This window comes from Glandiceps talaboti, chromosome 22, assembly GCF_964340395.1.
Source record: "Glandiceps talaboti chromosome 22, keGlaTala1.1, whole genome shotgun sequence".
NCBI classification, from domain to species: Eukaryota; Metazoa; Hemichordata; class Enteropneusta; family Spengelidae; genus Glandiceps; species Glandiceps talaboti.
The window spans coordinates 17,911,912-17,930,347 of NC_135570.1; the positions used below are offsets into that span (position 1 = coordinate 17,911,912).

Consider the following 18,436-nt stretch of genomic DNA (forward strand, 5'->3'; position numbering starts at 1 on the left):
TCGAATATGAGACTGAATCTGAGGCTCAATATGAGACTGGGCTCATATTGTCCTCCAATGTGAATCTGATTCTGATTCTGAGACCAGACCAACGGTACTGTCTTACATACCTTTTTACGGCGAGAGGGTATAGCCTACAATTATCAATCTTTCAGCCCTAATTCAAAGTATTTATTATATAGCTTACTTTAAAAGAAATCAAGTTCCAGAAATATTTTATTTTCAATCCTCGCATATCATATTTAAAAGACTATTAATAATTGTTGTTATTTAAATTTTATACCCACTTACGGCATCTAACATGGCGGCGAACGTGATCCACACTTGACTGAATGGTACATGGTTGGCATTGTATTGCAAACTGAAATTAATACTTTCCACAAGTCAGTAGAACTTGTGGAATTTCTCACAGACCGTTGCATTTGAGTGTAGTTAAGCATGGCGGACAGATTGAAAGCTATGAGGGAAAGATCAAAGCAGCGACGGGAAGTTTTAGCCAAAGTAAGTTTATTACGTTTGAATGCATTTGACTATTATTAGTACTACACACGCGATAGTGCAACACCTTTGCCAAACCTTCGTGACACTCAATGGTCGCTTTAAGGTTCACTGGCAAGCTTATTCAAATTATTTTTTTCGATAAAACTTCAGTTATTGTTTTCTCTGAAGTTTAGACGGAGGTTTGTGGGCAAAGCTTTATGTGAAGTTTACATTCAAAGGTTAATGAAGTTGCCTCGGAAGGGTATCCAGTCAAAACGGCCCCAACGTCAAAACGGCCCCGCCTTTCAAAGGTCAAAACGGCCCCGCCTTTAATGGTCAAAACGGCCCCAATGGCCCCGCCTTTAATGGTCAAAACGGCCCCGCCTTTAAAAGTCTAAAAGTCAACACAGTTTATCGTTCTGGAAATACAAACTACTCAAACGAAAACCCAGTTACGACGCACACTATTCCTATGTCCCTCTCACTTTTCATATTGTTTGTTTGTCATGTGTATAGTAAGACGTTTAGTAAGAACTACGTTATTGCGTAAATTGCCAACAATGAAGGTACCACAATGAACATTTGAACTTCGTCGACGTGACATTAAAGGCATTGATGTTCTTAGCGAAGTACGGTACCACTGACGGCAGCGTAGAGTTGAGAACATACTGAAGCATGCTTGCGGAGAGTGGGGCCGTTTTGACCCGGGGCCGTTTTAACCAGTCAAAACGGCCCCGCTTCAAAACGGCCCCATTAAAGGCGGGGCCGTTTTGACGTTGGGGCCGTTTTGACCGGTAACCCTCAGAAGAACCTTCAGTAAAGATTTGTAATGAAGCTTCGAAAGAGGTTTGTGTCCGTAACTAGTTATGAAGCTTACTTTCAAAGGTTATAGGAAGTTGCCCCCGAAGAACCTTCGGTAATGATTTGTAATGAAGCTTCGACAGAGGTTTGTGTCCGTAACTACATGTAGTTACGAAGCTAGTACTTTCAAAGGTTAAAAACCTTCAGTGAAGATTTGAACGGATAACCTCAATACAAGCTTCAGCAAAGAATATTTGCCTGTATGCGTTTTAAGCGTAAAAATTGATGGATTGAGCAACCACATCGACAACTTTCTAACGTCATACACTGTAAGTTACATGAGGTAAAAGTTATTGAACCTTTGGCAAAGGTTGCCATTGGTGTGTAAGACTGGTCAAAGGTTGGTACCTTAAAGTGTACATGCAAAGGTACATACTTTTTTTCGTAATTATGTTTATTTTGCCATAAAAATAAATGAAATTGCATTCATACCTCTAAATATTGCGCGCATTGGCAAGAAAGTCGCAAAAATACTTGCCCCCTTAATCCCCTGTGCTTCGACTAACTTCGGCACCTCAACCAGCTCACGAAAAGTGTCGAGGTCCCACGTGTTACAAAAGCCTTCTAAGCCTTTGTGTAATGTTTACTTATGAATTACTAATTACGCTTGCCATATAGTATTATCTGTAACTGTACATATTGTGGTGTACCAGTTTAGTCTTCCGACAACAATGGTTCCTTGGTGTTTTGTCAGCAGCACCCGCAGTGAAACATCACCCTACACACATTTCCGAGTGATATAACTGAGTAGGTAATAATGGGTGAAGGCAGTTGAAATCACTAAAAACTGGACAGTGACGCCATACAGTGAAAGTCAGTAAATGTTACCAGGGTCGGGGTTCTCCACGCCACCGGTGTAGCCATGATCAAAGCGAAAAAGGGAAGACAAATAAAATAATTTGAAATGATGTTTTCAAGAAAGCAAGTTAGCTTCATAAAATATTTTCATTACGATAGCATTTGTTTTTAAACCATGCGTAGTCCGATTGTATGTTTTGATTTTCATGTTGCTCATTGTGATTCATCACATACATCGTCGGAATCATATCAAAGTAAAAAGACGCAACGCTCATTATAATGTTGCTATTTTTGTTTCCATTGTTTTGTCTACATGAACAATTACTGTGTCATGCCAATCACATGTCAAAAGTGGATGGACACAGCAAAGTACAGTCAGCACTAAGCTTCACGCTCCCAGGTCAAATAACTTCCACAACGTAAGACATGTCTATCCATAAAAAACTCAAACAAAAATGGTCGGAGACAATACACAATTACACCACAGTACGACCGGCTTCAGTGAACATGGGCCGTGCTTTGAAAGAAGATGAAACCACTTCATGTCACAGTGTGGATGTTAATGAACGCAGTAAAAAATGAAATAAAGTACGTGTACACATAGCTTTCAAGAGGGACGGTTATCCAACAAAACGTTCTGCTCTAACGAATTTGTGGGTCTACTTTCGCGAAGATTTTGAATGGTCATAGATTGAATGTACTGTTACGACACATACTACATTTGAACAACTTGAGAGAATATTATGGGGAACTCTTGAAGCCATTCTCATTCGATCTCTGTATGTTTGATGGGTATGGAAATATTACATAATTTTCGTTTTGATTACATTGTCTGCAGGAGCTGTTTTCCACCCATTGAATAGTTATGTCAACAAAGGACGCTGATAGCAGCATTCACTTTATGTAAACAACACGGCTTCACTAGGACATACGCGGTATAACTTATAAGACAGCAAGGCATAGTCAGAAAACAAGCACTAAACTTGCATGGTGGATATTTAAACACAGGTATACTATTACATATAATGTGTACTAGCCATGACGACATTTGTCTGTGAAATTTACATCAGAAAAAAACTTATAAAGCAGTGTCATTCAGTCTCTGTGGTTCGGACCACACCTTCCTCACTCATTCACTACCAGAGGAACTATCGTTACTGCTAGCGGTCGGTTCGAATGAATTTGGCTAAATCACACCATCAGATGTTATTGCTGGAGTGTATTGCTCTACACTTGAGGAATCTGATCAATATTCAATGTCGGGTTCTGGCGAAAACGTGTTTTGAAGTTGACCTTCTGGTTCGACCATAATGGCTTTACATGTAAAGATACACTGACGAATGCGTTTGTGTTCCTGCATTGACGTCATAAAGTTCCAAATCCTGTCCTATCCATATGCAAATGAGAGGTACTTACCTGAAGGTGCTCTGTGGCTGAGCCAAGAGTGCCTCATTTTTCGCGCAATTTCTCGTGTTAGAATTATATTGTACTATTACAAACCCGATTTCCTTTATTTTTATGGCAAAATAAACATAATTACGAAAAAAAGTATGTACCTTTGCATGTACACTTTAAAGATTCAACAAACCTTGCTCTGCAAGATCTTCAACTCACCTTGGCAGTCCATAGCTTCAGCAAAGATTAGGAGTCCAAAGATTCAACAAAGATTGGCACTCCAATGCTCCGACAAAGATTGGCACTCCAATGCTCCGACAAAGATTGGCACTCCAATGCTTCAACAAAGTTTGGTACTCCAAAGCTTCAACAAAGATTGGCACTCCAATGCTTCGACAAAGATTGGCACTCCAATGCTTCGACAAAGGTTAGCAGTGCAAAGCTTTGGCAAAGATCGGCACTCCAATGCTTCGGATAAAATCAACATGACCCCAACCTGTATATGACCTTTAGTGACCAAGCTTCAACAAAGGTCATGCACAATCGTGTGTGATAGTGTTTTTCTGAGTGTCTGTAAATGGAAATAATACTGTAGACATCTCAAATAAATAAATAGTTTTTGCAGGCCTACATTGTACATGTAGTTCTAGTGCTGCTTGCAGACAGATTAAGTCGGGACATGATTCTGACAGTGTCCTTTTCAGGCTTTGGTGTTTAGGTACATGTACATTATTAGTAGCTGCAATAATTGTAGCATTTGCTTTGATTTTGAGGGTTTTTTCTGCTGTTATTGTGCTTTTTGTTATTCCAATGTTTAACTTGCTTCCAGTTAAACATTGGAACTACAAAAAGCATAAAAACAGCAGAAACCAGATTTAAACTGAATGCCTTCCATAAAGGCAAAGTTTTGAGACTGTCATTCCTACAGACAATTGTTGGAATACAACAGAACATATGCAATAAGTTATTTTTTCTCATTGATTGCTATTTGCCCATTGCTGTTAGTGATCTCCTGGCCAATGACAACATGTAATGTGACGCTTTATAGAACGTTGTAGCATAGCACTCGCCGTAGAAACAGTTTTAAAGGCCAAAAATTTTTTTTCTGGTCAGCGCCCATCACTTAAGTACCCCCTTCCCCCATTAATTTTTTTTTCATGTTTGTCCAGCCAATTCAGTCTGCAGATGAAAGGGAAAACACAAAAGTAACTCTCCCTACATTAATTGCCACCAGTGAAGACAACTGCAAAACCAATCATGAACTAGCCTATGACATCTGCCCCACATACACACTTGCTGTAAAGTACTAAATAAAAAGAACAGTAACTGCAATGATAAGTAGATTGATTAACATTTGTTGAGAATGTAAACAAAAATAATCGCATCATCGCACCACTTTAGACAACATTTCCTGATGAGAAACTATTTTTTCTTTTTTATGGGCTACCGAAAATATGCCAATAACTTATTAAAACTGAAAGCTACATTAGTAATATTTTCAGGACAAGTGCGCTATGGTATCGCAAATGTGTGTACCAAGTTATAATGAATTTGAAGTGTGCATTCTTGAAATATAGCCTAATTCCTCGTAAACCATTAATTACATGATTTTTACCAAAACCTAATTAGGTCTTGCCATTACCCTACGGAATACGTCTTCAAAATTTTGTTTGAATTGAGCCAGCCGTTATGGAGAAAATGATGACACAGACAGACACACAGAGACAGTGACAGACACACACACAGACACACAGACTTTCACCCACTAATATATCTCATATAATATACTCAGAAAAAACTTTCAAAATCAAAGCAAATGCTACAATTGCAGCTACATTGTTAGAATTGAGTTCCTTACACCGTTTGCAGGCAGAAGATCATATAAGCAAGAATCTATGAAGCTGCAGTTTAGATTTAGATTTAGAAGTAGCATTTAGATTTCATTTTGATGCATTTTTCACTCTGTCTTTGAACTTTCTCATTCCAGGGTTTAACACCAAAACAACCATTGTTTTGGTGTTAAACCACGAAACGAAAAAAGCTCAAAAACAAAAACAAAATCACAATCAAAACTAACATTATACATGTAGTTATTGCAGCTAGAATCTGTGTGGAATACAAGTGAAATATTAAAACAACATGGAACTGGCAAATCTGCGTAAGTTGAGGATAATTAAGAGATGAACTTAGAGGCACAGCAGAGCCTGTGTTCAGTATTAACATAAGGTAATCAGGGGTGAACAAATCCACTAGTCCTGGGTCCGGGACTAGCAATTTTTTTGGGCGACCACACAAATTTTACCTTGTCTGGTCCGTCGGACCAGTACCTTACTATTAATAACTATCTTAAAAAGTCGTCTGAATATACAGATTCATAGGTAAGATTTAATGTTTCACATTAGCAGGACCACTAATACATTCAGCAGGACCACTGGATTTTTTAAGGCACTGGTCCGGGGACCACCAGTTCACAAATTGATTTGTTTACCCCTGGTAATATAAGGTATGGCCACTCTGTAACACATTTGTATTCAAACAAGTATCAATGTTACATGTAGGTTTGAGCATACATTGTACATGTAGCACCCATTCAATGGTTAAAGGTAGATAGGAATATACTAAGACACTCCTAACTGTGTAATTTCACAAACATGTAGCTTGGTGCTATAGATCCCTCAGCAGTGAAGTCACCAACAAATAAAGATGAAAAGAGTGACGATAGTGACAAAGCTCCCTCAAAAGATGGTTCCATTGGGTAAGTTTTGTGTTTCTTTCTTTGTAATCAGTAGATCAGGTCCTATTTGGCATTGAAATAATTTTGATTAAACTCACAATTATGATATCTACATGATAACATGGAGGTCCTGTTACCATGGACACACACAATAAATTGTTTGGAGACAGCTACCGTGACATGAGTAGAGTGATCTACATGTAGGTGTTCTCGTAATAATAGTGAATACATTATCAACTAAGTGTAGATATGTCAATTGAAATTTAACAAGGTGGGCGCCAAGGTTAATTGTAGTAATCCCTAGAGACTTGTTGATACATTAGCATTCACATGACAGCAAGCTTTTTCCGCACCAAATGTTTGGTGCCCTCAACGGCAATCATAATTTAAATTTGTACATGTACATGTAACTCCAATACTTATGGATAAGCCCAGCCACTGATTAACATCTACAATGACTCTAATTTATGATTGTATTTCAACACTTTTCAGTGAATAGATTGTAGTTGCCTGAATGAAAAATTACTCTACAGTTACAAACTAGTGCAGTTTTAACATGGTGACAGATTCAAACCATTAAGTTTTCGCTCATACATGTAATGCACACTTGTCAGTACACCACCTACGGATAATAGAATGTCTTTTTGTAAATAGTTGACCAAGTTTCACTGAATATATATTTCGTTACTTGATGGAAAAAAATATATCCCAGTTGTGGCTAACGCAGGTTTAATATTTTAACTTGATAACAGCATATTAAATTAATACATTATTTTGAAACAGGTCACCAGATTGTCTGAACACACCTCCTGCTAAACGTAGAGCTGTAGCAAGTGATCCAATTGGCAGGAATTTATCTGGAGATACTGATAGTAACAAAGTATGACAATCAAGACAAACACAAACTAAAACTAATTTTGTGGTGCATTGATATAAGCTATTGAGTGAACAAATTGGTTAATTGTGAGCACAGTACATGTAGGATGGTATTTCTGATTATTCCAATGATCTTTTTGAGTACATTTTTGGAGACTTCCTATATTTGCACTACATGTATGTTGATTACAGGGTGACAACAACAAAGGCACTGAGATCCCCACAAACAACACAAGTTTTAGTTTGTGTCTGTGTTAGTAAGCTACAAGTTTTAGTTTGTGTCTGTGTTAGTAAGCTACAAGTTTTAGTTTGTGTCTGTGTTAGTAAGCTACAAGTTTTAGTTTGTGTCTGTGTTAGTAAGCCAAAAGTTTTAGTTTGTGTCTGTGTTAGTAAGCCAAAAGTTTTAGTTTGTGTCTGTGTTAGTAAGCCAAAAGTTTTAGTTTGTGTCTGTGTTAGTAAGCCAAAAGTTTTAGTTTGTGTCTGTAATAGTAAGCCAAAAGTTTTAGTTTGTGTCTGTGTTAGTAAGCTACAAGTTTTAGTTTGTGTCTGTGTTAGTAAGCCAAAAGTTTTAGTTTGTGTCTGTAATAGTAAGCCAAAAGTTTTAGTTTGTGTCTGTGTTAGTAAGCCAAAAGTTTTAGTTTGTGTCTGTTAGTAAGCCAAAAGTTTTAGTTTGTGTCTGTAATAGTAAGCCAAAAGTTTAGTTTGTGTCTGTGTTAGTAAGCTAAAAGTTTTAGTTTGTGTCTGTGTTAGTAAGCTACAAGTTTTAGTTTGTGTCTGTGTTAGTAAGCCAAAAGTTTTAGTTTGTGTCTGTGTTAGTAAGCTACAAGTTTTAGTTTGTGTCTGTGTTAGTAAGCCAAAAGTTTTAGTTTGTGTCTGTGTTAGTAAGCCAAAAGTTTTAGTTTGTGTCTGTGTTAGTAAGCCAAAAGTTTTAGTTTGTGTCTGTGTTAGTAAGCTACAAGTTTTAGTTTGTGTCTGTGTTAGTAAGCTACAAGTTTTAGTTTGTGTCTGTGTTAGTAAGCTACAAGTTTTAGTTTGTGTCTGTGTTAGTAAGCTACAAGTTTTAGTTTGTGTCTGTGTTAGTAAGCCAAAAGTTTTAGTTTGTGTCTGTGTTAGTAAGCCAAAAGTTTTAGTTTGTGTCTGTTAGTAAGCCAAAAGTTTTAGTTTGTGTCTGTGTTAGTAAGCCAAAAGTTTTAGTTTGTGTCTGTGTTAGTAAGCTACAAGTTTTAGTTTGTGTCTGTGTTAGTAAGCTACAAGTTTTAGTTTGTGTCTGTGTTAGTAAGCTACAAGTTTTAGTTTGTGTCTGTGTTAGTAAGCTACAAGTTTTAGTTTGTGTCTGTGTTAGTAAGCTACAAGTTTTAGTTTGTGTCTGTGTTAGTAAGCCAAAAGTTTTAGTTTGTGTCTGTGTTAGTAAGCCAAAAGTTTTAGTTTGTGTCTGTGTTAGTAAGCTACAAGTTTTAGTTTGTGTCTGTGTTAGTAAGCCAAAAGTTTTAGTTTGTGTCTGTTAGTAAGCCAAAAGTTTTAGTTTGTGTCTGTGTTAGTAAGCTACAAGTTTTAGTTTGTGTCTGTGTTAGTAAGCTACAAGTTTTAGTTTGTGTCTGTGTTAGTAAACCAAAAGTTTTAGTTTGTGTCTGTGTTAGTAAGCTACAAGTTTTAGTTTGTGTCTGTGTTAGTAAGCTACAAGTTTTAGTTTGTGTCTGTGTTAGTAAGCTACAAGTTTTAGTTTGTGTCTGTGTTAGTAAGCTACAAGTTTTAGTTTGTGTCTGTGTTAGTAAACCAAAAGTTTTAGTTTGTGTCTGTGTTAGTAAGCTACAAGTTTTAGTTTGTGTCTGTGTTAGTAAGCTACAAGTTTTAGTTTGTGTCTGTGTTAGTAAGCTACAAGTTTTAGTTTGTGTCTGTGTTAGTAAGCTACAAGTTTTAGTTTGTGTCTGTGTTAGTAAGCTAAAAGTTTTAGTTTGTGTCTGTGTTAGTAAGCTAAAAGTTTTAGTTTGTGTCTGTGTTAGTAAGCTACAAGTTTTAGTTTGTGTCTGTGTTAGTAAGCTACAAGTTTTAGTTTGTGTCTGTGTTAGTAAGCTACAAGTTTTAGTTTGTGTCTGTGTTAGTAAGCTACAAGTTTTAGTTTGTGTCTGTGTTAGTAAACCAAAAGTTTTAGTTTGTGTCTGTGTTAGTAAGCTACAAGTTTTAGTTTGTGTCTGTGTTAGTAAGCTACAAGTTTTAGTTTGTGTCTGTGTTAGTAAGCTACAAGTTTTAGTTTGTGTCTGTGTTAGTAAGCTACAAGTTTTAGTTTGTGTCTGTGTTAGTAAACCAAAAGTTTTAGTTTGTGTCTGTGTTAGTAAGCTACAAGTTTTAGTTTGTGTCTGTGTTAGTAAGCTACAAGTTTTAGTTTGTGTCTGTGTTAGTAAGCTACAAGTTTTAGTTTGTGTCTGTGTTAGTAAGCTACAAGTTTTAGTTTGTGTCTGTGTTAGTAAGCTACAAGTTTTAGTTTGTGTCTGTGTTAGTAAGCCAAAAGTTTTAGTTTGTGTCTGTGTTAGTAAGCCAAAAGTTTTAGTTTGTGTCTGTGTTAGTAAGCTACAAGTTTTAGTTTGTGTCTGTGTTAGTAAGCTACAAGTTTTAGTTTGTGTCTGTGTTAGTAAGCTACAAGTTTTAGTTTGTGTCTGTGTTAGTAAGCTACAAGTTTTAGTTTGTGTCTGTGTTAGTAAGCCAAAAGTTTTAGTTTGTGTCTGTGTTAGTAAGCTACAAGTTTTAGTTTGTGTCTGTGTTAGTAAGCTACAAGTTTTAGTTTGTGTCTGTGTTAGTAAGCCAAAAGTTTTAGTTTGTGTCTGTGTTAGTAAGCTACAAGTTTTAGTTTGTGTCTGTGTTAGTAAGCTACAAGTTTTAGTTTGTGTCTGTGTTAGTAAGCTACAAGTTTTAGTTTGTGTCTGTGTTAGTAAGCTACAAGTTTTAGTTTGTGTCTGTTAGTAAGCCAAAAGTTTTAGTTTGTGTCTGTGTTAGTAAGCCAAAAGTTTTAGTTTGTGTCTGTGTTAGTAAGCTACAAGTTTTAGTTTGTGTCTGTGTTAGTAAGCTACAAGTTTTAGTTTGTGTCTGTGTTAGTAAGCTACAAGTTTTAGTTTGTGTCTGTGTTAGTAAGCCAAAAGCTCAGTTTCCACAGTTGTATATTACTACTTACATCTATATAATCTTCTTATTGGCTAAAATATTTTCAAATTGATACCATGATCATTCTTGTTTGAATTGTTTTTATGTGCTCCAGTTACTTTCATAGTTAATCAAGAAAAGAATGTTATGTGTGAGAAGAAATTACAAAATGTAAACCTTATTAGTTTGTAAGATATTTAGTTTTGAAAGGAAGAGTAAAACTGACCTGCTTACACTCCAGCTGATAACTTATATGTACATACATACATACATACATACATACATACACACATACACACACACATACACACATACATACATACATACATACATACATACATACATACAGAATTGATAATGAAGTAATGATAACATACATACAGAGTTGATAGTGAAGTAATGACAACATACATACAGAATTGATAATGAAGTAGTGATAACATACATACAGAGTTGATAATGAAGTGATAACATACATACAGAGTTGATAATAAAGTAATGACAACATACATACAGAGTTGATAATAAAGTAATGACAACATACATAGAGAGTTGATAGTGAAGTGATAACATACATACAGAGTTGATAATGAAGTAGTGATAACATACATACAGAGTTGATAGTGAAGTGATAACATACATACAGAGTTGATAATGAAGTAGTGATAACATACATACAGAGTTGATAATAAAGTAATGACAACATACATAGAGTTGATAATGAAGTAATGACAACATACATACAGAGTTGATAATGAAGTAGTGATAACATACATACAGAGTTGATAATGAAGTAATGACAACATACATAGAGTTGATAGTGAAGTAATGACAACATACATAGTTGATAATGAAGTAATGACTCAACATACATACAGAGTTGATAGTGAGGTAATGACAACATACATACAGAGTTGATAATGAAGTAATGACAACATACATAGAGTTGATAATGAAGTAATGACAACATACAGAGTTGATAATGAAGTAATGACTCAACATACATACAGAGTTGATAATGAAGTAATGACAACATACATACAGAGTTGATAATGAAGTAATGACAACATACATACAGAGTTGATAGTGAAGTAGTGATAACATACATACAGAGTTGATAATAAAGTAATGACAACATACATAGAGTTGATAATGAAGTAATGACAACATACATACAGAGTTGATAGTGAAGTAGTGACAACATACATACAGAGTTGATAATGAAGTAGTGATAACATACATACAGAGTTGATAATAAAGTAATGACAACATACATAGAGTTGATAATGAAGTAATGACAACATACATACAGAGTTGATAATGAAGTAATGACAACATACATACATAGTTGATAGTGAAGTAATGACAACATACATACAGAGTTGATAGTGAAGTAGTGATAACATACATACAGAGTTGATAATGAAGTAATGCCAACATACATACATAGTTGATAGTGAAGTAATGACAACATACATACAGAGTTGATAATGAAGTAATGACAACATACATACAGAGTTGATAGTGAAGTAATGACAACATACATAGAGTTGATAATGAAGTAATGACAACATACATACAGAGTTGATAATGAAGTAATGACTCAACATACATACAGAGTTGATAATGAAGTAATGACAACATACATACAGAATTGATAGTGAAGTAATGACAACATACATACAGAGTTGATAGTGAAGTAGTGATAACATACATACAGAGTTGATAATGAAGTAATGACAACATACATACATAGTTGATAGTGAAGTAATGACAACATACATACAGAGTTGATAATGAAGTAATGACAACATACATACAGAGTTGATAGTGAAGTAATGACAACATACATACAGAGTTGATAATGAAGTAATGACAACATACAGAGTTGATAATGAAGTAGTGACTCAACATACATACAGAGTTGATAATGAAGTAATGACAACATACATACATAGTTGATAATGAAGTAATGACAACATACACGCAGAGTTGATAATGAAGTAATGATAACATACATACAGAGTTGATAGTGAGGTAATGACAACATACATACAGAATTGATAATGAAGTAATGACAACATACACGCAGAGTTGATAATGAAGTAATGACAACATACATACATAGTTGATAATGAAGTAATGACAACATACACGCAGAGTTGATAATGAAGTAATGATAACATACATACAGAGTTGATAATGAGGTAATGACAACATAGAGAGTTGATAATGAAGTAGTGATAACATACATACAGAGTTGATAGTGAGGTAATGACAACATACATACAGAGTTGATAATGAAGTAATGACAACATACAGAGTTGATAATGAAGTAATGACAACATACATAGAGAGTTGATAATGAAGTAGTGATAACATACAGAGTTGATAATAAAGTAATGACAACATACACACAGAGTTGATAATGAAGTAATGATAACATACATAGAGTTGATAATGAAGTAATGACAACATACACACAGAGTTGATAATACAGTAATGACAACATACATAGAGAGTTGATAATGAAGTAATGACAACATACATAGAGTTGATAATGAAGTAATGACAACATACACACAGAGTTGATAATGAAGTAATGATAACATACATACAAAGTTGATAGTGAAGTAGTGATAACATACAGAGTTGATAATAAAGTAATGACAACATACACACAGAGTTGATAATGAAGTAATGATAACATACATAGAGTTGATAATGAAGTAATGACAACATACATACAGAGTTGATAATAAAGTAATGACAACATACATAGAGTTGATAATAAAGTAATGATAACATACATACAGAGTTGATAATGAAGTAATGACAACATACATACAGAGTTGATAATGAAGTAATGACAACATACATACAGAGTTGATAGTGAAGTAGTGACAACATACATACAGAGTTGATAATGAAGTAATGACAACATACATACAGAGTTGATAATGAAGTAATGACAACATACATACAGAGTTGATGATGAAGTAGTGATAACATACATACAGAGTTGATAGTGAAGTAGTGATATGTAATGATAACATACATACAGAGTTGATAATGAAGTAGTGATAACATAGAGAGTTGATAGTGACGTAGTGGTAACACACATACAGAGTTGACAGTGACGTAGTGGTAACATACATACAGAGTTGATAGTGAAGTAGTGATAACATACATACAGAGTTGATAATGAAGTAATGACAACATACATACAGAGTTGATAATAAAGTAATGACAACATACATAGAGTTGATAATGAAGTAATGACAACATACATACAGAGTTGATAATGAAGTAATGATAACATACATACAGAGTTGATAATGAAGTAGTGATAACATAGAGAGTTGATAGTGACGTAGTGGTAACACACATACAGAGTTGATAGTGACGTAGTGGTAACATACATACAGAGTTGATAGTGAAGTAGTGATAACATACATACAGAGTTGATAATGAAGTTACGACAACATACAGAGTTGATAATGAAGTAATGACAACATACATACAGAGTTGATAATGAAGTAGTGATAACATACATACAGAGTTGATAATGAGGTAATGACAACATACATACAGAGTTGATAATGAAGTAATGACAACATACATAGAGTTGATAATGAAGTAATGACAACATACATAGAGTTGATAATGAAGTAATGACAACATACAGAGTTGATAATGAAGTAATGATAACATACATAGAGAGTTGATAATGAAGTAGTGATAACATACATACAGAGTTGATAATGAAGTAATGACAACATACAGAGTTGATAATGAAGTAATGACAACATACATACAGAGTTGATAATGAAGTAATGACAACATACATACAGAGTTGATAATGAAGTAATGACAACATACATACAGAGTTGATAGTGAAGTAATGACAACATACATACAAAGTTGATAATGAAGTAGTGATAACATACATACAGAGTTGATAGTGAAGTAATGACAACATACAGAGTTGATAGTGAAGTAGTGACAACATACATACAGAGTTGATAATGAAGTAATGACAACATACATACAGAGTTGATAATGAAGTAATGACAACATACATACAGAGTTGATGATGAAGTAGTGATAACATACATACAGAGTTGATAGTGAAGTAGTGATAACATACAGAGTTGATAGTGAAGTAGTGACAACATACATAGAGTTGATAGTGAAGTAGTGATAACATACAGAGTTGATAATGAAGTAATGACAACATACATAGAGTTGATAGTGAAGTAGTGATAACATACAGAGTTGATAATGAAGTAATGACAACATACATAGAGTTGATAGTGAAGTAGTGATAACATACATACAGAGTTGATAATGAAGTAATGACAACATACATACAGAGTTGATAATGAAGTAGTGATAACATACATACAGAGTTGATAATGAGGTAATGACAACATACATACAGAATTGATAATGAAGTAATGACAACATACATACAGAGTTGATAATGAGATAATGACAACATACATACAGAGTTGATAATGAAGTAGTGATAACATAGAGATTTGATAGTGACGTAGTGGTAACACACATACAGAGTTGACAGTGACGTAGTGGTAACATACATACAGAGTTGATAGTGAAGTAGTGATAACATACATACAGAGTTGATAATGAAGTAATGACAACATACAGAATTGATAATGAAGTAATGACAACATACACACAGAGTTGATAATGAAGTAATGATAACATACATACAGAGTTGATAATGAAGTAATGACAACATACATACAGAGTTGATAATGAAGTAATGACAACATACATAGAGTTGATAATGAAGTAATGACAACATACAGAGTTGATAATGAAGTAATGACAACATACATACAGAGTTGATAGTGAGGTAATGACAACATACAGAGTTGATAATGAAGTAATGATAACATACATAGAGAGTTGATAATGAAGTAATGACAACATACATACAGAGTTGATAATGAAGTAATGACAACATACATACAGAGTTGATAATGAAGTAATGACAACATACATACAGAGTTGATAATGAAGTAATGACAACATACAGAGTTGATAATGAAGTAATGATAACATACATAGAGAGTTGATAATGAAGTAGTGATAACATACATACAGAGTTGATAATGAAGTAATGACAACATACAGAGTTGATAATGAAGTAATGACAACATACATACAGAGTTGATAATGAAGTAATGACAACATACATACAGAGTTGATAATGAAGTAATGACAACATACAGAGTTGATAATGAAGTAATGATAACATACATAGAGAGTTGATAATGAAGTAGTGACAACATACATACAGAGTTGATAATGAAGTAATGACAACATACAGAGTTGATAATGAAGTAATGACAACATACATACAGAGTTGATAATGAAGTAATGACAACATACAGAGTTGATAATGAAGTAATGACAACATACATACAGAGTTGATAGTGAAGTAATGACAACAAACATACAAAGTTGATAATGAAGTAGTGATAACATACATACAGAGTTGATAGTGAAGTAATGACAACATACAGAGTTGATAGTGAAGTAGTGACAACATACATAGAGTTGATAATGAAGTAATGACAACATACATAGAGTTGATAATGAAGTAATGACAACATACATACAGAGTTGATAATGAAGTAATGACAACATACATACAGAGTTGATAATGAAGTAATGACAACATACAGAGTTGATAATGAAGTAATGATAACATACATAGAGAGTTGATAATGAAGTAGTGATAACATACATACAGAGTTGATAATGAAGTAATGACAACATACAGAGTTGATAATGAAGTAATGACAACATACATACAGAGTTGATAATGAAGTAATGACAACATACATACAGAGTTGATAATGAAGTAATGACAACATACATACAGAGTTGATAATGAAGTAGTGATAACATACATACAGAGTTGATAATGAGGTAATGACAACATACATACAGAGTTGATAATGAAGTAGTGATAACATAGAGAGTTGATAGTGACGTAGTGGTAACACACATACAGAGTTGATAGTGACATAGTGGTAACATACAGAGTTATAATGAAGTAATGATAGCATACATACATAGAGTTGATACATGTAAGTTGATAATGAAGTAGTGTCATCACTTTAATGATTTATTGAATTATTCCTGTTTACAGCAAGGAGAGTTTGAAGAACATGCTGAACAGGAATATATTGACTCAAGTACTTTCTTGAAGGTTTGTTTTTTGTTATTGAGTCTTATCTGAATAGAATTATATACAGGAATGCAATAATATTGTAAATTTACAGTGTTATGCTGTGTACTGTGTTATTAAATGTCAATGTTATGCCCTGTACTGTTTTATTACATGTCAATGTTATGCCCTGTACTGGGTTATTACAACATGTCAATGTTATACTCTCTACTGGGTTATTACATGTCAGTGTTATACTCTCTACTGGGTTATTACATGTCAGTGTAATACTGTGTATGGTGTTATTACATGTCAATGTTATGTCCTGTACTGGGTTATTACATGTCAATGTTATACTCTCTACTGTGTTATTACATGTCAGTGTAATACTGTGTATGGTGTTATTACATGTCAATGTTATGCCGTGTAGTGGGTTATTACATGTCAGTGTAATACTGTGTATGGTGTTATTACATGCCAGTGTTATGCAGTGTTCTGGGTTATTACATGTCAGTGTTATGCTGTATACTGTGTTATTACATGTTAGTGTTATGCTGTGTACTGGGTTATTACATGTCAGTGTTATGCTCTCTACTGGGTTATTACACAGTTCCACAACACTCCAAATCGAGAGTATACAATATCGATAAACTGCACAGTTGCAGTTGAAATGACCCCGTGAACTTGAAATCTGCAGAGGCGTGCACCAAGGAATGACTTCACATTCTGGTCCCACTCACCAATTTGCATAGCTCAGGGCTAGCTAGTTCAACTGATAGCAAATCGAACTGTGTGATGCAGTCACCAAAACATGCTCTTATCTTCACAGTGATCATCCCAAACCATATCTATCAATCGATGGGACATCTAATTTCAAAAAGTTGTATGTTAGAGGCGTTTTGGGGGACTAGCATGTTTTCCTTTTAATTTTCAGTGGTCCAGAACTGGGTGGTTTTATCGCTTTGGTTTACTAAATTACATACATAGGAAAACTACCAGAATTACGATATTTAATAGGACTGGGTTGTGGGTGGCGGAGCAGTTAGCTCGTACGCCTCTTACTTCTGCAGTCTGGGTTCGAACCTGCCTGGTCTTGGCTGGGGTTGATTAAAAATTTAACCAGGTCTGCATGTAAGAAGGGTGATGCTCAGTTTGACCCTGTCGAACAACACAGCTTTTCCATGGGTACTCCAGTTACCTCCTGCTTCTTCAACACTAGGGCACTAGGGTGCTGCTCTTTATTACATGTCAATGTTATGCCCTGTACTGGGTTATTACATGTCAATGTTATGTTGTATTAACAAGAGTACTACACCAAGTAAACTTAAGTCCCCTGTTATGGATGAGTTCATAACCGACAACAAAGGGATTGCTGAAACCTTTTGTAAATATTTTACTGATATTGGTCCAAATTTAGCTTCAAAAATATCATGCAATGTCGATTTTGAAAAATACCTAACAGGAAATTATAGCAACTCATTCTTTTTTCATCCAGTTATTGCTGAGTATGTTGCCGAAGAACTATTATCTTTAGATACAAACAAATCCGCTGGTTATGACTTCATTCTTCATCCTTAAGGAAATAACAGAAAGTCTGAATAGCAGAAATACGATCATTGGTGTCTTCATAGACCTTAAAAAAGCCTTTGATACTATAGATCACGATATTTTATTACGCAAATTAGAAATGTACGGGGTCAGAGGTTGCATAGAAATCTGGGGCAACACTTATTTAACTATTCTGGATCCATTTTTCCATCTTCAAAAGAAACTCGTTCGTCTTATAACTTTCTCTGACTTCCATGCTCACTCCGCACCACTATTCCGAAAACTTGACATTCTTAACATCTTTCAACTATGTGAATTTTACTCCAGACCTGTATATTTGCCTTTGACCTGATGAATAACCACTACCCCACAATATAGAGACATACTTCCAGTATCCTGTAACA

The 18,436-nt window shown here is 34.6% G+C and overlaps 1 protein-coding gene across 1 annotated transcript in view; it reads left to right on the forward strand.

The window, feature by feature from the left end:
• The first annotated feature begins 313 nt into the window (after nucleotides 1-313).
• Nucleotides 314-18,436, forward strand: part of LOC144452148 (N(6)-adenosine-methyltransferase non-catalytic subunit METTL14-like) — a 65,199-nt gene continuing 47,076 nt past the window's right edge. Inside the window, exons 1-4 of the mRNA XM_078143185.1 lie at nucleotides 314-501; nucleotides 6,192-6,289; nucleotides 7,052-7,148; nucleotides 16,467-16,526. Coding sequence (XP_077999311.1) covers nucleotides 439-501; nucleotides 6,192-6,289; nucleotides 7,052-7,148; nucleotides 16,467-16,526 — 318 coding nt within the window. The 5' untranslated portion in view covers nucleotides 314-438. The remainder of the gene's footprint in view (nucleotides 502-6,191; nucleotides 6,290-7,051; nucleotides 7,149-16,466; nucleotides 16,527-18,436) is intronic.